Raw genomic sequence first — 24,451 nt, 5'->3', positions numbered from 1 at the left:
AATTATTTTTTTAAAAACTCATTTTCAGGATAAAACAAATGGAGCCATGACAATGGTAGTTATAAGAAGAATTTAGCAGGTGGTGTCTTTTCAACAGAACTGGGTATATCAGTTAGCTGTGGTTACCCCGCCCCCCAAGACAGGGTTTCTCTGTAGCTTTGGTGCCTGTCCTGGAACTAGCTCCTGTAGACCAGGCTGGCCTCAAACTCACAGAGATCCGCTTGCCTCTGCTTCCCGAGTGCTGGGATTAAAGGTGTGCGCCACCATTGCCTGGCTTCAGTTAGTTATGTAAAAAGAACCCAATGTACATTGTAGGTTTTAAAGCCTTCCATTTCCTGGGAAATTGGAGAGAAAAAATTCATCCGCTTATACAGCATAACTTGATATGCTTAATATAAGGAAAGAATTAAATAAAACAAGGCAACAAAGAGTTTACAGTTTAACAGAAGAGAGATAAACTAAGGCATAAATTGGAAATGAAAAACACTGTATAGGATCTAACAGTGTAGCAAAGGGGATGTAGAAGAGTTGAAAATGAGTAAATAAAGCTCGTGTCACACCTAATGTCTCCTATGTGTCAATGTGGGCTATACCTAGAAAGAAGTAAACAGGAATATGAACTTGAGAACTCAGGACAGGACGCTGAAGAGATGACTCAACAGTTACAGAGCGCATGCCGCTCTTGCAGAGGACCAGAGCTTAGTTCCCAGCACCCATGTGAGGCAGTTGACAACACCTGTTAACTTTAGCTCCAGCAGATTTAAAGGCCTCTTCTGGCCTCTGTGGTAACATGAACACATAAACACAGAGATATATACATCTACATATAAATAAAAATAAAGCCTAAAAGCAGTCAGGACTAACAAGTGGTTTTTTTTTTTTTTAAATCTAAAATGAGAGCTTGAAGCTACAGAATTAGGTAAGATAAGGTACTGAAAACAGATGAAATTAAAAGGAGGCTAAAGTTCTAGCTTTAGAAGAAAACATTTCACAGACGAATTTGGAATAATGGAAAAAGCTGGCCCAATAAGGAGACTCAGTGAAGAAATGCCACCAAGCCTGAAGACCTAAATTGGATCACCAGTGTCCACATGGTAGGAGGGGACCTGCTCCTGCAAGCTGTCTTCCCACACCATCCACACACATGGCAGTACAACTGCACTTATAAACACACGAGTATACAATAAATCATTATAGCTTTTTTCTAAACAGAATTTCTTTAATCTAACGTATTCATTCTCTCTTCATTTCTTTATTGAATTCAGCACAGGAAGGAGGAAAACAGTAGAGAGAAAAACACAAACAGTGTACAGGGAGTAAAGAAAGAGGAAGGATACCATGCAGTAAAAACTCAGGGAGCCACAACATGTGTTTCTGAGGAGAGGATTAACAGTCAAACACTCTGGGGTTGAAGCAGTCAAAAGTAGACACTTGTTTCTGGAAATTAAAGGTTCATGGCAGGGGATACAGTTCAGAATAGTGCTTGCTTCATATGCTAAAGGCCCTTGGTTTACTATGTACATATTTTGTCCAATTTAGGCAATATTAATTAAAAAAGCAGCATATTTCATATTCTGGAACTATATAGCAATGACTTTTATACTGTAGGTGATCAGAGAATATGAACCTAAAATCCAAAATATAATTTAGTTTACATGATAACGTTTGACAAGGCCATATATAGCTACAGGATTATGATTATATAAATAAAAAACCTGACTACATGCATATATGTGCATATATACATATACTATTTTTAAATATAATCTAAAAATTAAAAAGTAAAACAAAATTAAAAACAACAGAACAAAATAACTGACTTAAGGGTTAGGAATATACCTCATTTATAGACTGTTTGCCTAGTATAGGAAGGGCTTGGGTTTGTATCCTAGTACTACAAAAGCAAAACACAAGGAAATGGGTTGATATTCATACTATACATAGTAATTTTAACTACAAATAGTAAAAGCAAACTGTATACATATAGGCACTAATTAATTTACTTCTTTAAATAAAACAAATGAAGCACTAACACTATTAAATGCTTAGAGAAACTTACATAATTGAACATAATTTATCTTATTAATTATTCATTCAAGAAATATTTTCTTAGAGGGGGCTTTAATTAGCGAGGAGGAAGAAAGATTAATATAGGAGGAAGGGGATAAAAAAGTCAGTAAGGGTATCAGAATAAGTCCACACAGAATCATATCTATCTAAGTTTATATATGATACATGTTAAGTCTGTGTATAGATACACAGTTTAAACGGAATTTTTACATCTGGACTGATAACGCACCCCACAAGAGCCACAGACTATCTAATAAACACCCTTATGACCAAGCATGAGAAGCTCCCTTTAAGTTGTTGGTCAGGGTTGTCCAAGAGAGTCATAAACAACGGCTGTTGCTATTGTCCACAGATGTCTCCAACAGCTTGAATGTAAGTCCCTACTGCTGAAGATAACACGTACTTTGGACACAGGTCCCAGAGGATCTGAGCTGGCTCCAACCTGAAAGATTTCTCCCAAGGACTAGCACTTATAGTATCAAAGGTGATATGCAAGCTTCCAAGGGAGGGAAGCCACTAGTAGTCCCATCCAGCTATGATGCCTATTAACTACAACAATGACCAGCATGGCATGGTATGTCTAAGGGTACAAAAGTGGCATATAGCTTGGTGGTGACCAACAGCTCTAACTGGACTTAAGGCCCATTCAACAGGAGGGAAGTTATGGATGGTACTGGAAATCCAGCCAGCTAGCTGGGACTAGTGAAAACATGAATCTTGAAGGAAAACTGAGAACCTATAACTTCTACTTTACAAAATCATCATAATCCCTAATTACATTCTAAATATTTATCCTTATACCCACAGATACATGTACTTCTTACCCTTCATTGCAGAAACTTCTTTGCAATAGATGCAAACCATTTGTAGAAAAGTACAACTGATCAAAATGCAGTTGTGAAGTCCAGTCCCAACTGATGCATCTACAACACAATTCCTATACCTAAGGCTCAGGGATCATTACAGAAGAGGGAGTGAAAAGACTGTGAGAGCCAGAGGAACAAAAATTTTGCTGTGAATTTTCATCTCTTAGAAATGTAAGAAAAGCCACACCCATAAAGTCTCATCAACATGACCCGAACAAGGACTGTACCAATAGATAAGCTAATATAGAAGGGGGAATCTTATGTGGTCTCAGCTCTAGACAAAACACAAAACAAAAACCTTGTAAGTAACTAAGGGATGCTGGAAGTGGGAAATCAGTCTTCTATAGGAAAGAGTGCGCAAACCTGCTATCCAATACCAAGTGGTCAGTTCTAAAATCATGTACACAAGGAGGAGTACAAGTGCCATTATACAGACTAATCAGGTTGTATTCATATATTTAGGAATGTGTGTGTGTGTGTGTATGAGTGCGCGTGCGCACGCGCGCATGTGCGCACCATGCACACGTGTGTGCACATCTTAACAACAAAGAAATAGAGGTCAAAAACTTGAGAGATAGCAAGGGGGTGCATGGGAAGAGTAGAAGGAGAAAGGGGAAAATGATACAATTATATTTTAATTTCAAAAAATAAAAAAAAAGATTTACTGGTAGTATATACTTGTAATACAAGTACCAGAGAGGCTAAGACAGGAGGGTTTTGAGTTTCTGGACTCATGAAAAAGAAAGAAAATTTTTACTAAGAGACTAAAATATTGCAGGTACTCTCCTTGGAAGTTGAAGACTAGAGTAAAAAAATGAAATTATTTTTAACATGAAACTTCATTGTATTCTATTTTATAGTTAAACTTCAGACAAAATTCATTTAGGAAATAAGTAAAAGCTTGTCTGTGAACTAAGGCATCCCTCTCCCATTCTATGTCAACCTTCAACAAGCTTTTCACTTGCTTCTAATTACAAGAGATTGCCCAGCCTGAATTTGGTTTAAGTAATAATAGAGATCCTCCATTCCAAAAAAATTATGTGCAGGGGCATCCTATATAAGGAACTAATCATGGAAAAGAGAAAGAAAAGTTCTCTAGGGGGAAAATATAAATTTATGACAAATACCAACATTTTCATAGTTCTTCTCTAGACTACTCAATTCAAATAAAACAATTCTAACATTATGCTAAAAAAATAGCAAATGTACTTTTTTCTCTTTTTAAATTGAGGTGCTCATGACACAGAACATTTTTTGTCTCATTCATTTATTCTTGAAATACTGAGATTTTGAAATGTTTAGACATTTCTCCTTATGTTCAAAACCCTGACCTGAGGTGCTATGTGACTTTGAGCACTACTTTCTCTGCTTTAGCATGGCAGTAACAACCTCTCCTTCAATACAGCTTAGAATCAGAGGGGGTGCAACACTGTAGTTGAACAGAGGTGACTCTCTAGGCTTGAGTCTTCCAACTTGTGGCCTCTAGCTGGTGATACTGTTGAGGGAAGCTGTGGGAAATTTAGAAGCGGGACCAGGATGATAGAAACGGGTGATGAAGGGAGGCCTTTAAGGCTTACAGCCCAGATTTTGGTATTATGCTTTGTTTCTTTGCCTGGCTGCTTTGCAAAGAGCTGTGTCCCATATTCCTACACAGAACTATGAAAGCTAGAGTTGTTTAAATCTCCATGCCTTCCCCACCACGAAGGACTGAAATCCTTGACTCCTGAAACAGTGAGTCAAAATAACTCTCTTAAGTAGTGCTGTCATTGAAATGAAGTGACTAACACAAGCTTTAAATGTTCAATCCTAATTGATGACATTATTAATCCACAATTATTTACATTTATCATTAACATATCCCTCAAATTTCTAAGTTAGAAAAATACAATAAATAAGAACAGAATAAACCTGTTGCTCAAATTAAGTAGCAAAGTAGCAATACTATTGGTGTGAATATCCAGAATATCTAAAAATGATCAAATTAAAGAATGTTTTAGAAAGCAAAAGCTTCATCAATATCTCAGCTGCTATTCCAAACATTCATGTATTTCCTGTCTTTGAAAACATTTATTACCTGTTATCTCAAAATATAGTTTATTATATTATTTTAAAGCAACAAACCAATTATTTAATAGAGTTTATACCATAAGAAAGTATTCTTTTCTTTCCTTATTCTGGTCAAACCAGAATGGAAATCTCTAAAACAGTTCTACTGAAGGAAAATAGTCAAACAATAATAACAAAACCCTAGCTAAATCCAGAAAATGGAGATGTACTAAAAATACAGGAAATATCAAACACCTGAAATAAGGCAAAAGTACTATACTAGTAAGAATCTTTCAATTAAATTCTTGGTAATCTTTCAAACAATCATGAAGAAAACAAGAAAGTTACAAATGGAGAGGTCACTAAATACCCAGCAACACTCACCCAACTATTGGTAGGAGACCTCTTGGAGACCCAGATGCTTGAATCAGCTGAAATAGTACCAAGTTTTTACTGATTACTCTTAACAAGGCAATGGAGCAGAGGCTAACTCCATACTATAATGAAGTGAAAGTTATTAATATTGACAACTCTACTCACTACCATTATAAATGACTCAAAGGAAGAATAAGGAATGACAAATTCCAGTGTAAATCAAACCACACTCTCTGTTAACTTTTATCCTGAGAGGTCCAAGACTGACCTCCTGATAACCACACTGGCAGAACAGTTTTCTAAATTAGTGTGTTACAAATTTTAAAGAAAATGCATCACTTAGTTTAACAATGGCTCCCATGAAAAACTGTGAAGAAATATACTTTTTAAGATAATCAAATTCTCCAACACTATTTTAATAATATGCCAGGAAAGGCTTTTTTTCTAAGTTATTTCAGTGTTTTTAAAAGTAGATTTTAGACCTTTTAATTATATTAGTGATATCTGTAATCAGGATTCTCAAAATTGAACCCAAAGAACTTAGAAGAGTCAACAACTCTTCTAATAAAAGACTCAAAGGTGAACAGTACTTTTAATATTCATGTTCAATATTTTAATATTCATGTTCAATATTTTAATATTCATGTTCAATATTTTAATATTCATGTTCAATATTTTTAAACTACGAAGCTATAACTTAGCAGAAAATATATGCTGGAACCAAACTCTAACAAGGAATAAAATAGAATCAGTACCAAGGTAAGAATACAGCAGTGTTTTCTTGATTTCTATTAAATTAAGGATAACTTAATCCCACACAAACCCAAACATTCCTTTCTCCAAACATCCACATGGGGTTGAAGAAAGACAACTTACAACCATGGGAATGGTTAGGTACAAACATGGAAGACCCTATACTTTTCCCAAGTAGTTTAAATACAAAAACTGTTTTACCTTATAGATATGTGTCAAGTATGAGCATAAGTGAAACAAAACATATTTGGTTGAAATACATCAGACGGACAAATATGGAGCAGACTTTTTAATGTCAATTATGCATACTCAAGCTGACACTAAAGCAGTATGCCAGTTGGCAAATGATGTAAGAGAAACATCATTAGGGATAGGTCTGCAATACAACATTCTGTAACTTCATCATCTAACAATTTTTTAAGACTTGAGAGCAGTGATAAAATAGTGAAGCACAAAAATCTTTTGAAAAGTGCCTATGAGGGAGAAATTTGAAAATAGGATGCTGAAAACAAATGGCTAGCACAAGAGAACTGATAATCTTATTGGCCCTATAAGAACAAAGGAAGAAGTAATTAAAAATAGAGACTGACATATAAATAAAAAGTCCTCTATGAGAAAAATTTAAACATTGCAAAATTTAAATGACAAAGCATGCCAGTATTACCTTTCTTTCGAAAGAGTGCATTTAGGTAATTTTCTGCTTGGCATTCAATCTTATCAGTGTGGGACTGGCCCTGAGATGATAGCTCCTCTGTTGGCGTTGACTGTGAAGAATCAAGAGATGGGAGACAATCCTAAAATTATAAGAAAGTAACAAACCTAATTACTTTTCATTTAAACCTGAGTTCCAACTAAATATGTTAAAATTGTTTCAATGTTTAAGTTGTTCTGCCTTTTATAAAATATAAAATGATATAAAAAGAATATAAAGTCTAATAGGATTCAGGAAAAAAATCACAAATGTATTTCTAACAGGGGCAAAATAGCCTTATTCCTTACTAAAACTATGATAAAATGTGTGAGGCGAGGGTGAGGGTGGGCAGGCACTGCTGAAATTTTACTATATGCATGCCAGTGAAGTAATCCTGCTAGAGGTTTAACAAAGTAGATGAGCTTAACAGAGTCTCAAATTCTTCTTAGCTCTACTCATCACAAAGATAAGAAATCAGGATTTCTCACCATACAAAAAGATGTTAGTTATATACATCTATGTCCTCCATATAGTAGGTACATATTTCATATCAATACAGGATATATTTCTGATAGCCAAAGACTTTAAAAGTAGTGAAAGGGCTACAGATAGTAACATATTATCCCCTTACTACCAACTGTTGAGAAACCAGATTATAGATTGGTCTTACATAAACTAGGTCTCCAAGTTCACCCTTGGATACCTAAATTACCAACCTGACCTAAGGTGAAGTTCATGAGTCAGGGAGTAATAAGAAGTAAATGTGAAGGAGGAAAGCCAAACCAAACCAAAGCCAATCAAATAACCAAACAAACAAAAAATAAAAAAAAAACCAAAACCAACCAAAGAAACAAAAAGAACTCCCCCCAAAAGGAAGAAAGAAGGAAAAAATTGTATGAATTCTAAAAGCTAAACTAAATGTTGGACATATTCTTTCCATTCAACAAATCAAGTATTTAAATTTTCACTGAGTCACAAATTATCAGAACAAATTAAGTTTAAAAACTATTGCAATTGTGTAATTATTTTTAAAATAATTTCATGGCACTAACACTTACACTGACTGCTTCTCTCTGTAGGTTACAAAATGAACATTTTTCATCCATAGACCAGTCAGTCAGCTCTTCTGGTTCACAGTCTTTAAAAGAAGGAAAATATTCATTAAATATACTAACTTTATAAAAACCAGCAAAATCACCATCTTCCACAGCAATGGCAAAAGAAAAAATGAAAAAAACAAAACCTAACTACTAAAAGTAAGGGCAGAAAGTCTAACTTTCAAATTAACCTCTTGATATCTAGAAAAATAAACAATGGGCCATGAGATAAAATATCAAGAAAATGAGCTGGTTATACATTAATAATTTTCTAACAGAATTTTAAGTATCATCTAATCACTTCAAGGATCCAATCATCACTATTTATTCATTTCCTTTTATTTTCATTATGACAGGCAGACCAAAGGGGGTGATATAAGGAAGAAAGAAATAAACTATGCACAATCTGAGAGAAAATATAACACAGAGAAATGGAAGAAAGAACCAATGTGTCAAGAACACCAAGTTTGAGAAAACGGAATGATGCCAACAAAAACAAGTAGCAATCCATTAGTTAATCAAAAATAAGGTCAGACTCTTTTATTTCCAAAAGCTTAGTTACAAGAAAGATGGAGTAAACAAATAGGGTATATAATCCAATGCAAACCATACACTATTTCCCACAGCTTAGTGCTGCTTTCAGCCTTGGTCAGAGAAATTCCTGTTTACAGTGGTGACAGTTATATAGAGACTCATAATTTGCCAAAAAGTGATGAGAACAAATGGTTGTTAAGTGCTTAGCCTTATGGGGCATCTATATCACATTCCCTCCACCCTAACACTTGGGGAACATCTTGGAAGAAGGAGCAAAATTTAAGAGTTGGAGCATGAAGAAATGTGTTGTATTTTGGCCGTGACAGAGCTACTGCCCCTATGTACTGGCAGAGGTAACAGTGGTTACCTGCAGAAGACTGGGCCTATCCACATTCCATCATAAATGCTAAAGAGCTCATTAAACCCCACTTCCCCATGATGAGTTAAAAATTAGTAGATGCTGGCAGAAGGGAAGAGTAAGATGCCCTTGCTCAAGTAAATAACCAAGTTGCAAGCACTCTAATTAAATGCAGAGGGGCATGAAAACCTTAGGAAAGGAGAGTTGGGCAGAGGGGCTTGGTGGAAGGGAGGTTAAGAGAGCATAATGTAGACAGAAGAAATATAAGCAATTAACAGCCAGGACAGTTTATCTCCATTAGAACCCAGCAACCCTACCAGAGCAGGCCCTAAGTATTGAAATATCGCTGCAGCACAAGAAAGAGACCTTAAAGTGGCATTTATAAATATGATAGAAGACATTAAAGAGGAATGAATAAATCCCTTACAGAATCTGTGAAAACACAAAGAATATAAAGAAATGAATAAAACACCCCAGGAACTGAAAGTGAAAATTGAATTTATAAAGAAAACCCAAACTGAGATAAATTTAGGAACTGGAACAGGAACCTCAGACGGAAGCCTTGTCAACATAATATAAGAGATGAAAGAATCTCAGGCACTGAAAACACAATAGAAGAAATGAATATCTCAGTCAATGAAAATGTTAAATCTAAAAAACCCCTGGTATAAAATAACAGGAAATTTTGGACACTACAAAATCTAAGAATAATAGGAATAGAGAAAGGAAAAGAAATCCAGGTCAAATGCACAGAAAATGTTTTCAACAAAATCACAGAAGAAAACTTCTCTAGCCTAAACAAAGATGTTTATCAAGGTACAAGAGGCATACAATACACCAAATAGGCTGGACTAGAAAACAAAGTCCCCTTGCCACCTAATAAATATAACACTAAATGTACAAAACAAAGAAAGAATATTGAAAGCTCCAACGGAAAAAGACCAAAATACATACGAAGGAAACCCTAAAAGTCAGAATGGCTCACTCAGATATGCTACAGACTCTAAGAGATCATAGATGCCATAAGAAAACACTATACCCAGTAAAACTTTTACTCACAATAGAATAAGAAAATAGTTCATGATAAAATAAAATTTAAGCAATATCTATCTACAAATCCAGTCAAACAAGAGGCACTGGAAGGAAAACTCCAACCTAAAGACGTTAACCACATGGAATAATAAATACACCTAAATCAGCAAATGAAAAGAGGGGAAACACACTCACCACCATCACCATATAACAGGAATCAACAAATAATGCTCACTGATATCTCTAAACATTAATGGTCTCGATCTCCCATAAAGACACAGACTAAAGAATAGATTTGGAAGCAGAATCCATTCCTCTGTTGCATCTTCTGTAGTATCTAGCAAACACACCTTAACATCAAGGAAAAACATCACCTCTGGGTAAAAGGATGGAAAAGATATTCCAGGCAAATTTACCTAAAAAGTAAGCAGGTATGGCTATTTTAATTTCTGAGAAAATAGACTTAAACCAAAACTAATCAGTAGAGACAGGAATGGACATGATACTCATCAAAGGAAAAATCCATGAGAGGACATTGAGATTTATAAAATCTAGGCACACCAAACACAAGGGCATCCAAATTCATAAAAGAAATACTACTACAGCTTAAATCCCTCACATACTGATAGTGGGAGACTTAAATATTCCACTCTGGCCAATATATAGACCATTCAGACAAAAGCTAAGGAGAGACAAGATCAAACAGATTCAGGGTGGTACAGCCATGGTTTCATCCAGCAACTAAAAAGAGCAGATGCAGAGATCCACAGCCAAACATTAAGTGTAACCTGGAAAACCTCACAGAAGAGGGAGAGGAAGGATTGTAGGAGTCAGAGGTGTTGAGGACGCCATGAGAACATGGCTTACAAAATCTACTAGGAAGGGTACATAGGGGCTCACAGAGACTGAATTGGTCTAAGCTAACTAAGTCCACTGTATACATGCTATGGTTGTGAGTTTGGTGTTCTTGGACTCAAACAATAAGTATGTGTGTGTGTGTGTGGGGGGGTGTCTCTGAATCTTTTGCCTGCTCTTGGGACCATTATCCTCCTACTGGGTTGCATCATCCAGCCTTGATATGAGGATTTGTGCCTAGTCTTATTGTAACTTGCTAGATTGTTATCCCATTGAGACCTGCTCATTTCTGAAGGGAAATGGAGGAGGAGTGGATCTGAGGAGAGGGGAGGTTTGGGGAGCTGAGAGAAATGGAGGGAAAACTGCAGTTGGGATGTAATATATGAAAGAAGAATGAACTTTAGAAAATTAAAAAGTAAACTAAACAGAGAAATGTTGGTGCCAACTAACATAAACCAAATGGACCTAACAGATACTTAGAGAACATTTTACTCAAACACAAAATAATATAGTTCAGCAGTTCATGAAACTTTCTCCAAAACTGACCACATACTTAGACACAAAACAAGTTTCAAGATATAAAAGAAAACTGATAACACCCTGTATCCTGTCTGACCGCCATGGACTAAAGGTTGATTTTAACAGCAGCAGAAAGCTTACAAACTCATGGAAACTGAACAATTCTCTACTGAAAGAAAATTGGGTGAAGACATAAAGAATGTCTAGAACTTAATGAAAATGAACACAAAAGAACACTCAAACTTATGGGACACAATGAAGGCTGTTCCATGAGGCAAATTCATAGCACTGTGGGCCCACATAAAAAAAAAAAATTGCAGAGATCTCATACTTAGCAATTTAAATAGCACACCAGAGAGTTCTAAAACAAACAAACAAAAAAAGTAATCAAACTCAAAAGGAGTAGATGATAAGAAATAATCAAACTGAGGGCCAAAATCAATAAAACAGAAACAAGAGAAACAAACATACAAAGAATCTATGAAAACTAAGAGTTAGTTCTTTGAAAAAGATCAATAAGATCAATAAACCCTTACTTAAATTAACTAAAATGCAGCAAGAAAAGATCCAAATTAATACAATTAGAAATTAATATAATAACATAACAAATATAACAGACACTGAGGAAATCCAGAGAATCATAAGGACATGTTTAAAAATCCTATACTCCAACAAATTGGAAAATTTAAATGAAATGGATAATTTTCTCAATACACGTTACTTATCAAAATTAAATTAAGATGAGCTAAAACAATTGAAACAGACCTATAACCCCAAGTATAATAGAAGCAGTCATTACAAATTCTTCCAACAAAAACAAGCTCAGGACCAGATGGTTTAAGTGCAGGCTTCTATAACACTTTCATAGAGGAGTTGAAGCCTATACTCCTTAAATTATTCTACAAAACTGAAACAGAAGGAACACGGCCCAATTCATTTTAAGACCACAGTTACTCTGATACCCAAACCACAAAGAGACCCAACCGAAAAACTAGAGAATTACAGACCAATTTCTTTTATAAACATAGATACAAAAATGCTCAATAAAAATACTTGCAAACCTAATCCAAGAACACATCCAAAGGATCATCCACCATGATCAAGTAGGCTTCATCCTAGAGATGCAGGAATATTTCAATATACATAAATCAAATATGTAATCCATTATATAAAAAAACCGAATAAAAAAATCACATGATCATCTCATTAGATGAAGAAAAGGTCTTTGACAAAATCCAACACCCCTTCATGATAAAAGCCCTGGAGAAATTAGGAATACAAGGGACATACCTAACCATAATAAAGGCAATTTACAGCAAGTTTAAAGACAACATCAAATTACATGAAGAGAAACTCAAAGCAATCCCATTAAAATCAGGAACAAGGCTGTCCACTCTCTCCATACCTATTCAATATAGTATTTGAAGTCTTAGCTAGAGTAATAAGAAAACTGAAGATCAAGAAGAAACAAACTAGACAGGAAGGAATCAAAATTTATTTATTTGTAAATGATATAATACTATATACATAAGTGACACTAAAAGTTCTACTAGGGTACTTCTACAGCTGATAAACATTTTCAGCAAGGTAGCTGGAGACAATATTAACTCACAAAAATCAGTAGTCCTCTTATACATAAATGACAAAGGGACTGAGAAAATCAGGGGAACAACACATTTCATTATAGCCTCAAATAATATATCTCAGGTTAACTATATCCAAGCAAGTAAAAGACTTGTATGATAAAAGCTTTAGGATTCTGAAGAAAGAGATTAAAAAAGATATCAGGAGATGAAAAGATCCCCCATGCTCATGGATTGGTAGGATTAATATAGTAAAAAATGGCCATCCTATCAAAAGCAGTCTACAGATTCAATGCAATCCCCATCAACCACAATTCTTCACAAATCTTGAAAGGACAAGTTCAGCTTCATATGGAAATACACAGACACACACACAGACACACACACACACACACACACATGCATACAAACAACAAAAACAAACAACAAACAAAAGCTAGGACAGATAAAACAATCCTGAATAAAAAGTTGTAGGAGGTATCACTATCACCAATTCCAAGTGTATTACAGATCTATAGTAATAAAAACAGCATGGTGTTGGCACAACAGACACACTGATCAATGGAATCAAACTGATGATCCAGACATCAATCCACATACATACAGACACCTGATAAAACCAGCAATACACACTGGACAGTATCTTCAACAAATGGTGCTGGTCAAAGTGGATAGTTACACATAGGAAAATCCAAACAGATCTGTACTTATAACCTGGCACAAAACTCAAATTCAAAGGAATCAAAGACCTCATCATAAAACCAGACACAATGAACCTGAGAGAAGACAAAGTGAGGAAGTGTCTTGAAATCATTAGCACAGGAAAAGACTTTCTGAACACAATACCAATGGCACAGTCACTAAGATCAACAATTAATGGAACCTCATGAAACTGAGAAGCTTCTGCACAATAAAAAACACTGTCATTCAAGTAAAACAGCAGCCTACAGAAAAAAATCATTTTTATCAACTATACATTAGATAGAGGCCTAATATTCAAAATATATAAATACCTCAAAAAACTAGATATCAAGAAAACAAATAACCCAATTTAAAATGTGGTACAAGTCTAAACAGATAATTTGTTTTTACTTTTATTGAGTTTTTTGTGGATTTTACATCACTGTATTCTGATCTCACTTATCACCCCATCTCCTCCATCTGCCCTCTGCTCTTGCAACCCACCCCCACCCCAAATCAAACCCAGGTTTATAAGAAAAACCAAACCAAAACAACAACAACAAAAAGACTCTTAGAACTCAAGGAAGTCAACAAACTACACACACTAATAGTAGGAGATTTCAACACACCTCTCTCACCAATGGACAGGTCAATCAGACAGAAACCCAACAGAGAAATAAGAGAATTAATAGAGGTAATGAATCAAATGGACTTAACAGATATCTATGGAATATTCCACCCAAATAGGAAAGAATGTACCTTCTTCTCTGCAGCTCATGGAACCTTCTCGAAAATTGACCACATACTTGGTAACAAAGCAAACTTCCACAGATATAAAAAAATATTACTAACCACCTGTGTCTTGTTGGATCACCATGGAATAAAGTTAGAATTCAACAACAATTTGAACCCCAAAAAGCCTACAAACTCATGGAAGCTGAACAGTCAACTACTGAATCACCCCTGGGTCAAGGAAGAAATAAAGAAAGAAATTAAAGTCTTCCTTGAATTTAATGAAAATAAAACACAATATACTCAAACCTATGGGACACAATGAAAGCAGTGCTAAGAGGAAAGTTCACAGCACTAAGTGCCCAATTAAAGAAAATGGAGAAAGCACACATTGGAGACTTAACAGGACACCTGAAAGCTCTGGATAAAAAAGAAGCAGACTCACCCAGGAGGAGTAGAAGACTGGAAATAATCAAACTGAGGGCTGAAATCAACAAAATAGAAACACAGAAAACAATCCAAAGAATCAATGAAACAAAGAGTTGGTTCTTGGAGAAAATCAACAAGATTGACAAACCTCTAGTCAAACTAATCAAACGGCAGAGAGATAACACTCAAATTAATAAGATCAGAAATGAAAAGGGGGACATAACCACAGACACAGAGGAAATTCAGAGAATCATTAGATCTTACTACGAAAGCTTATATGCCACAAAGTTGGAAAATGTACAAGAAATGGACTTGTTTTTAGATAAGTACCATTTACCAAAGTTAAATCAAGACCAGGTGAACAATCTAAATAGACCTGCTAGTCGTGAAGAATTAGAAGCTGTTATCAAAATCTCCCTACCAAAAAAAGCCCAGGACCAGATGGTTTCAATGCAGAATTCTACCAGAACTTCCAAGAAGAGCTAATACCTATACTCCTTAATGTATTTCACAATATAGAAACAGAAGAGTCATTGCCAAATTTTTTTTATGAAGCTACAGTTACCTTGACACCAAAATCACACAAAGACACAACCAAGAAAGAGAATTACAGACCAATCTCACTCATGAACACCGGCGCAAAAATTCTCAACAAAATACAGGCAAACAGAATCCAAGAACACATTAGAAAAATTATCCATTGTGATCAAGTAGGCTTCATGCCAGAGATGCAGGGCTGGTTTAACATACACAAATCAATCAATGTAATCCACCATAAACAAGCTGAAAGAAAAAAACCATATGATCATTTCATTAGATGCTGAAAAAGCATTTGACAAAATTCAACATCCCTTTATGATAAAGGTGTTGAAGAGATTGGGGATGAAAGGATCATACCTAAATATAATAAAAGCTATTTACAGCAAGCCGACAGCTAACATCAAACTGAATGGAGAGAAATTCAAAGCCATTTCACTAAAATCAGGAACACGACAAGGCTGTCCACTCTCCCCATACCTCTTCAATATAGTGCTTGAAGTTCTAGCAATAGCAATTATACAACATAAGGGGATCAAGGGGATTCGAATTGGAAGGAAGAAGTTAAACTCTTGTTATTTGCAAATAATATGATAGTGTATATTAGTGACCCCAAGAACTCTACCAAAGAACTCCTACAGCTGATAAACACCTTTAGTAATGTGGCAGGGTACAAGATCAACTCCAAAAAATCAGTTGCCCTCCTATACACAAAGGATAAAGAAGCAGGGAGGGAAATCAAAGAAACTTCACCTTTCACGATAGCCACAAATAGCATAAAATATATTGGGATAACTCTAAACAAGGAAGTGAAAGACCTATTTGACAAGAACTTTAAGTCTTTGAAGAAAGAAATTGAAGAGGATACCAGAAAATGGGAAGATCTCCCTTGCTCTTGGATTGGGACGATCAACATAGTTAAAATGGCAATTCCACCAAAAGCAATCTATAGATTCAATGCAATCCCCATCAAAATCCCATCAAAATTCTTCACAGACCTTGAGAGAACAATAATCAACTTTATATGGAAAAACAAATAACCCAGGATAGCCAAAACAATCTTATATAATAAAGGAACTTCTGGAGGTATAACTATTCCTGACTTCAAACTCTATTACAGAGCTACAGTATGGAAAACAGGTTGGTATTGGCATAACAACAGAGAAGTCGACCTATGGAATCGAATAGAAGACCCGGATATTAACCCACAAACCTATGAATACCTGATTTTCGACAAGGGAGCTAAAGGTATACAATGGAAGAAGGAAAGCATCTTTAACAAATGGTGCTGGCATAACTGGATATCAACCTGTAGAAGAATGAAAGTAGATCCATATCTATCACCATGCACAAAAATCAAGTCCAAATGGATTAAAGACCTCAACATTAATCTGACCACTTTGAACCTGATAGAAGAGAAAGTAGGAAGTAGTCTACAAGATATAGGCACAGGAGACCACTTCCTAGGTAGAACCCCAGTAGCACAGACAATAAGAGAATCAATGAATAAATGGGACCTCCTGAAACTGAGAAGCTTCTGTAAAGCAAAGGACACTGTCAGTAAGACAAAAAGACTACCTTCTGACTGGGAAAAGATCTTCACCAACCCCTCATCAGATAAAGGTCTGATCTCCAAAATATACAAAGAACTCAAGAAACTAGACACTAAAACTCTAATTAACCCAATTGAAAAATGGGGTACTGAACTTAACAGAGAATTCACAACAGATGAACTTTGAATGGCCAAAAGACACTTAAGGTCATGCTCAACCTCCTTAGCAATCAGGGAAATGTAAATCAAAACAACTTTGAGATACCATCTTACACCTGTCAGAATTGCTAAACTTAAAAACACCAATGATAGCCTATGCTGGAGAGGATGTGGAATGAGGGGAACACTCATCCATTGTTGGTGGGAATGCAAACTTGTGCAGCCACTGTGGAAATCAGTGTGGCGGTTTCTCAGGAAACTGGGAGTCATCTCCCTCAGGACCCAGCAATTCCACTCTTGGGAATATACCCAAGAGGTGTCCTATCATACCACAAAAGCATTTGTTCAACTATGTTCATAGCAGCACTATTTGGAATAGCCAGAACCTGGAAACAACTTAGGTGCCCCTCAATAAAAGAATGGTTAAAGAAGGTGTGGAACATATACACAGAGTTTTACTCAGCGGTAAAAAACAATGACATCTTGAATTTTGCATGCAAATGGATGGAAATAGAAAACGCTTTACTGAGTGAGGTAACCCAGACCCCAAAAGAGGAATATGGTATGTACTCACTCATAAGTGGATTCTAGCCATAGTTAAAGGTCTTTGAGCCTATAATTTGTGATCCTAGAGAAGCTAAATAAGAAGGTGAACCTGAAGAAAATCATATAGTTATCCTCCTGGATATTGGACGTAGACAAGCTTGCCAGGCAACCTTGGGTTTGGGGGGACGGGGGGGTTGTTGGAAGGGAAGATGGTTAGCGAGAAGGGAGTAGGAGAGGACTGAGGAAAGCTTGGGGGAATGGGATGGGGGAGAGGGAGGAAGGATGGATATGGGAGCAGGGAAGTATATATCTCAACTAAGGGAGCCATTTTAAAGTTTGCAAGAGACTTGATTCTAGAGGGGTTCCCAGGTCGAAGGAGGGATCCCCAGATTGTTCCCTGGACAGCAGAGGAGAGGGGGCCTGAACTGAACTTGGCCCATAACCATACTGACGAATATTTTGCTTATCACCATAGAACCTTCATCTGGCGATGGATGGAGATAGAGACAGAGACCCACATTGGAACACTGGACTTAACTCCCTAGGTCCAAATGAGAAGCAAAAGGAGGGAGAACGTGAGCAAGGAAGTCAAGATCAGAGGGAATCTTCATCCGACGATGGATGGACATTGAAACACAGACCCACATTGGAGCACTGGACTGAGCCCCCAAGGTCCAAATGAGGAGCAGAAGGAGGGAGAACATAAACAAGGAAGTCAGGACCGCGATGGGGGCGTTCACGCACTGATATAAGGGGACTGTCTGAGAAGCCATTGATAATGGCACTGGGACTTGTTTCCTCTGCATGTACTGGCTTTTTGGGATCCTAGCCTGTTTGGATGCTCAGCTTCCTAGACCTGGAGGGAGGGAGGAGGAACTTGAATTTCTCACAGGGCAGGAAACCCTGACTGCTCTTAGGACTGGAGAGGGAGTGGGGGGAGTGGGACGGTATTGGGAGGAGGGGCGGAAGTGGAAATTTTTATAAATTAATTAAAAAAGAAAAGACTCTTGTGGAAACCATAGCATGGCCCAAAGAGATACACAGTTTACCCTTTAGTTTATTCATCTTGACTTGCAAGCATTCATTGCCTCGAGTTATTGGTCTGGCTCAAGGCCTCTTATTTTTTTTTTAATATTTATTTATTTATTTATTATGTATACAATATTCTGTCTGTGTGTATGCCCGCAGGCCAGAAGAGGGCACCAGACCTCATTACAGATGGTTGTGAGCCACCATGTGGTGGCTGGGAATTGAACTCAGGACATTTGGAAGAGCAGGCAATGCTCTTAACCTCTGAGCCATCTCTCCAGCCCCAAGGCCTCCTATTTTTAACAGAGGATTCTTGATAGAGGACACTCAAATGGCTGAGGAACACTTAAATAAAAGTTTAACATCCACAGCCATCAGGGAAATGTAATCAAAATTCCTCTGAGATTCTTTCTTACACCTGTCAGAATGACTAAGATCAATAAAACAAGTGATATTAATGTTGGTGAGGATGTGGGTTCAGCAAGGAGAACACTTCTCCATTCCTGGTGGGAATGCAAACTTGTACAGCAACTCTGTAAATCAGTGTGGTAGTCTTAGGAAGATGGAAACTGATCTGCTTCAGGATTCAGTTATACCACTCTTGGGCATATACCAAAAGGATGCTTCATCCTACCAAAGGTACTTGTTCAACCATGTTTGTTCACTGCTGTTCTATTCATAATAGCCAGAAATTGGAATAACCTAGATATCTCAAAAATGAATAGTCGCCTTTGAAAACAATGAAATCATATTTTTAGGTAAATGGATGGAACTAGAAAAACTATTATTCCGTGGGAGGTATTCCAGACCTAGAAAAATAAATATGGTATATATTCACTTATATGTGGACATTAGCTATTAAATAAATAATAACCGGTAGGACCACAGAGGTTAGGTATATGGTAAATGACGGGGGGGGGGGGAGTGTTGAACAGAATGATCTGATTAGGAAAGGGAAACAGAAAAGACAGTTATGGATGGATGGGAAGGAGGATCAAGTGGGGGTAGAAGCAAAGGAGGGGCTATGGGGAGAAAAAGCTAAAATTAAGGGCCATTTGAGAAGCAGTATGGAAACATAAAAGAGTAGAAACCTCCTAAAATATATGCAAAAAGAAGGTCATCTAAAGTAAATCACCAAGTATTTAGAGCACTCCAACTAGTCATCTCTTGTCACCAAATGAAGCTTCAAGATCTGGGGTTGTGTTACATCTATGAGTTGTTGACCAAAGTGGTACCATGGGAATCTCCAAACAACCCAGGCTGTTATTAAGAGTACAGGTTGATTACCATAAACTGCCCACATGGCCCCATTTCTGAAGACAACACCAATATAACTCCTTGAACATGGAGAAGTCTAGAAAGTGCCTACATAGAGCCTTCACCCATTCATGGTATATCTTGGTACAGAAAAGTACTCTGCACTACTAAAAGAGAAACATAAACACCAACCCACAATGGTATCCTGCCTTCAAGATATGATAGTACATTAGTGGCACAAAGCTTGCAGGAGTAACCAACCAATGTCTGATTTAATTTAAGGTTCACTCCATGGGATGGAATCTGCTTGTGATGGGCCCAACACTGTTTGGGTGACCAAGAAACTGAGACTGGATAGCCCAGGAACATATCAGGGAAACTAAATACCATTTTCTTAAACAAACAAACAAACAAAAAGTAGCTATAAAATGATGCCTATTGACAGTCTACTATACTCACAGTTCAGGGCCTTGCTCAGCCATTACTGATAAGCTTTCTCCTTCAGCACATGGGAACAAATACAGAGACCCACACCAAGACATGATGTAGAGAGTTAGAGACCTTGGAACTCTCAGCCCTAAATGGGTTGCATCTGTCAAATGCTCTCATCAGGGTTCAGGGAACCCTGCAGAAGGGGAGGAAGAAAGAACATTAAGCGTCATAGGGGATGGAGGACACACAAGAAAACATGGCCCTCCAAATGAGCATGATTAGAGCTCCTATGAATAGTAGTGTTCACAGCACCTGCATGGGTCTGCACCAGTTCCTTTGTTTATATACTATGGCTTCCAGTTCACCGATTTTGTGGGATTCCTGAGTGTGGAAACAAGTGGGTCTGGCTCTTGTGCCTTCTCTTGGGCTCTTTTCTTCTGTTTGTTTTGTAAAATTTGTTGTGTTTTTGTTTTATATCTCATTTTATTATAATTTATTATTATCTTTAGAAGTCTGTTTTCTAATGAGAGACAGAAAGGGAGCACATCTGGATGGGAGGGGAAGTGGGATGGAATTGAAAGGAGTACAGTGAGGGGAAACTGTATGGATACATTATGTGTGTGGTAAAATCTACTTTAAAAAAAAAGAAAAATATATTCCTGTTAAACGGAAACACTTTTTTCTATTATTAGTCACTTCCAAAATCATTAGTGCCAGTATGACCAAGGACTTTCCTCCTTTGATGAATTGCAACGAAAGGCTCTACACTTTTCAGAACCTATGCTAGCAAAGAGGTAAATTTAGTTTTCAAAGGTATCATCACAAACACGTTACTTCCCTAAACTTAACAGAAACAAACAAACAAAAAACCTGTTTCCTGACTTCTAGTTAATGTTTGTTTTTGAACCTTTATCTAAACATTGTCTCAAAGTAGCTCTGAATCTATACCAGAAGAAATGCCCTGACAAAGAGACAGTAACTCCAGTGCATAAATTCCCTGTGCTCCTTTCTCAATATTTACAAGTTTTTCACCAAGCCAAAAAAATCTATATAAAAAATAAAGTGAAAAGTAAATAAAAACCAAAATACACCTGACAAAGCTCACTTAATTGGTCCCTTAAAACCTATGATTCCTTGAGTTGACAAGCAAGTATGGTCTAACAGACTCCAGGAAACAGTGAGGAAAGCTGGACAATGGTTAGTAGAAAGGCAAGTGACACTCAAATGTCTCCAGCTTCAATAGCACAGTAAAACAAGGAACTTTACAAAGTAGGAAAGAAAGTCTTTTAAAAGTCCATTCTGGCAGGATTGTCTTAGTTTGGGAGCTCCTGGGTGGCAGGGAAAGGAATGCCAATAGCAAATGGCCAGCTTCAAGGTATTAAGGCAGAGGGACTTAGAAAACCTGAAATATACTTACACTAACGAAACTATTAAGAAGCAGAAAAGAAGGGAGAGTCAGACAAGGGATGCACACTGGCACTGGCAGAGACTGGAGATGGCAGGAACACCTCTCTTCTTGGCACTCAGCACCCACCTGGAGAAGCCATGCAAGACCATGTTAAAAAGACTTCTAAGATCTATACTCACAGCAAGCTCAGCAAAGTGTCAGAGACTATACACCAAAGCCTGGTCAACAGAACACTTTTGACTACAGGGAAGAAACTGAATCAGAATCACACAATAACCATTAGTCATAGAGGCAGAAATTTAGGTTTTTAGATAAATACACTTAAGGTTCCAAAGACCTAGACTCAACCTTGCAAAATGCTGCTCAGGGGCAAAGCCAACATTCCCAATCATATTCCTGAAGGACTGCCCACAGGTATGACCAACATCTATGACTGTGCTTAAGAAGAAAAGCCCACTTACTGAACTCACATTGGTAACCCAAAGCACAGTCTGGAGAAGGGCACCTGAAAGGTCCTTGGTAGGTATAACCAGCATCTGAGAAAAAGAAGACCCAGGAATATGGCAAGCATCTGGGAACCCAGGATGGAATGCTAAGGGGCTCAACACTGGGCAAAACAAGCCAAACTGCATTCATAATATGTACCTCATCTAGTCTTCTGCTCTCCACAGTCCCTTACTTTATTTAACACCCAATGTTAATTTAGCAGTACAGATTTGTTCTGTGATCTCTCTATCCCAATAAGTATGACTGACTAACCCTTAGTGCTGTCTGAATGAAATGGCCCTCAAAGACTCATTATTGGAGGTGTGGCCTGGTTGTAGCAGGTGTGGTTTTATTGGAGAAAGTGTGTCACTGGGGGTAGGCTTTGAAGTTCCTAGTGTCACTTTGACTGCTGCTTGCTGATCCAGATATACAACTCGCAGCTCCTTCTCCAGCATCATGTCTGCCTGTGTACTGCCATGTTCCACCATGATGACATTGAACTAAACCTCTGAAACTGTAAGGTAGCTCCAGTTAAATGTGTTTCTTTATAAGAGTTGCTGTGCTCACAGTATCACTTCACAGCAATAGAAATCATAAGACACTTAGGGCAAACTATCTGAAAGAGAAAGACTTAAATAAATAGAATTTGAGATAAAAGGAAAATAATCTGAACTAGTATCAATAAAACTGAGAAAATAACTAGGGAATACCTTAAAATATATTTTACTAAACTGGAAAATATAAAAGAAACAAAAAGATTTCTAGATACATATAACTTATCGAAGTTAAATCAAGATAAATAATTTAAACAGACCTATAGTAAACAAAGGTATTGAAGCAGTAATAACAATGAAAAACAAATTTCCCTTCTAAAAAGTCTAGATCCACAGATTGCAAAATTCTACAGTAACTTTAAAGAACTGCCACCAAATGGTTTACAGACTATCCCACTTGATAGAAAACGAAAGAACACTATCAAGCTCTTTTTATGAAGTCAGTAATACCAATTTCAAAACCAGATAAAAACAACAAAAAAGAAAATTACAGACAAATCTATCTGATGAACTGATACAAAATTACTCGATATAGTATTTACAAAATCAAATTCAGAACACATAATCATTAACCATGATCAAGCTGACTTCATCCAAGAGATGTGTATTTATCTATAAATGCAGTATGACTTTCCCCAAGTACATGGTGATGGACCCTGACAGGTCTAGTGGATGGTGTGTGGTCAGGTGAAGACTCTCTCTTGATGAGACTGAAACCCCACAGCTTTGGCCACTGTGTGTCTTGCAGCTGCTAGAAAGTGTGACTTCTGTGAAACCTGCAGGATTCTGGCCCTTACATCCTAGCAGACATCAGAGAAAGATGAGTAGCAACAAAAAAAGCAGCAATTAGCAGTGTTTTAACCCTCTTTTCCCCATCTGTATAGCTCCAATATTGTCAATGAAATCTGCCATTACAACTCCTTGCTAGTCTACATGCATCAGCCCATCAACCTCAAGAAGTAGAACACCTCAATGGTTACAGCTCTAACACCCTCAACAGGATGATGCCATCCTTTTCGTGCAGTGTATGGTTACATTATACTAGCACTACAAGTTTCAACCACCTGTTGGGCATTAAACTATATCCTGGTTTGAATAGGCTGAATGTACCATTTCCATGATTAATGGACTCATCACTGGCCACTTAGTTAACATAGTCAACAAAAACACATTCTATGAAGTAACTCATTCCAATGCAATAGGCTGAGGAGGCCCCAGGAATTTGTCAGTAAGAACCCTGAAACTAGGTTCAGCTTTTGTTTCCCCATCCTTAACAAGATGTAGAAGCTCCAGGGCAGCCTTGTATACACTTCATCCAGTGGGCAGGCTTTGTGTTCTCCAAAATAAGAGAGGCCTATGCTATTGCTGTCGACCGCATGCAGCATTTGGAGACCTCTTCTAGAGTGAAATGGACAAGGACTGGAAAATGTCCCATTCATGGCTGAGCGTAAGCTCATTTACCATTTTGACTGCAGCAGAACTATGTGACTATGGCACGGTCCCTCTTGACCACTGAAGTTCGCAATCCCCCCTGCAGTACATGTTGTATCACTATTGTGAGCATAAGGGACAGGACGAGAGCCTCGACTATATCTAGCATAGCTGCAAGGGCAACCAGCCCCACTTTATCACTGAGAGGAGAGTCTTCTTGTCCTAGGCCTACCTTGATGACATCACCTTCTCCTTAGACAAGGCTTGACACCTGTCTTCCGCCTCCTGGACCCCTTCACTGCTTTTGTAACCTCACAAATTCTCTGACCTGTCCTTCTGATACCACCTACTCTACACAACCTTTCTGACACTGGACAACACCAAGTCTCCAACACCCTGAGACAGGACTCCATTGCCCCAACTAAGGTGGCAGTAATTT

General features: G+C 37.3%; 1 protein-coding gene across 12 annotated transcripts in view; it reads right to left on the bottom strand.

The window, feature by feature from the left end:
• The window catches only part of Lcorl (ligand dependent nuclear receptor corepressor like), a 153,046-nt gene that overhangs the window by 71,968 nt on the left and 56,627 nt on the right, over positions 1–24,451 (bottom strand). For 6 of the 12 annotated variants that reach the window (XM_085691913.2, XM_048461636.3, XM_048461645.3 and 3 more), the window contains exons 3-4: positions 7,860–7,939; positions 6,775–6,904 (exon numbers count right to left, since the gene is read on the bottom strand). The exons of 3 other annotated variants lie outside the window; for them this stretch is intronic. In XM_085691913.2, coding sequence (XP_085548039.2) covers positions 6,775–6,904; positions 7,860–7,939 — 210 coding nt within the window. Of the gene's footprint in view, positions 1–6,774; positions 6,905–7,859; positions 7,940–21,550; positions 21,647–24,451 lie in introns of those variants that run through there. 3 more of the 12 variants (XM_048461641.3, XM_048461642.3, XM_048461639.3) reach the window with 2 other exon arrangements.

The sequence above is a fragment of the Myodes glareolus genome, chromosome 8 (genome assembly GCF_982192425.1).
Source record: "Myodes glareolus chromosome 8, mMyoGla1.1, whole genome shotgun sequence".
NCBI lineage: Eukaryota > Metazoa > Chordata > Mammalia > Rodentia > Cricetidae > Myodes > Myodes glareolus.
Note: the sequence above shows the minus strand (reverse complement) of the source record. Positions and strands in the feature narration are given on the sequence as shown.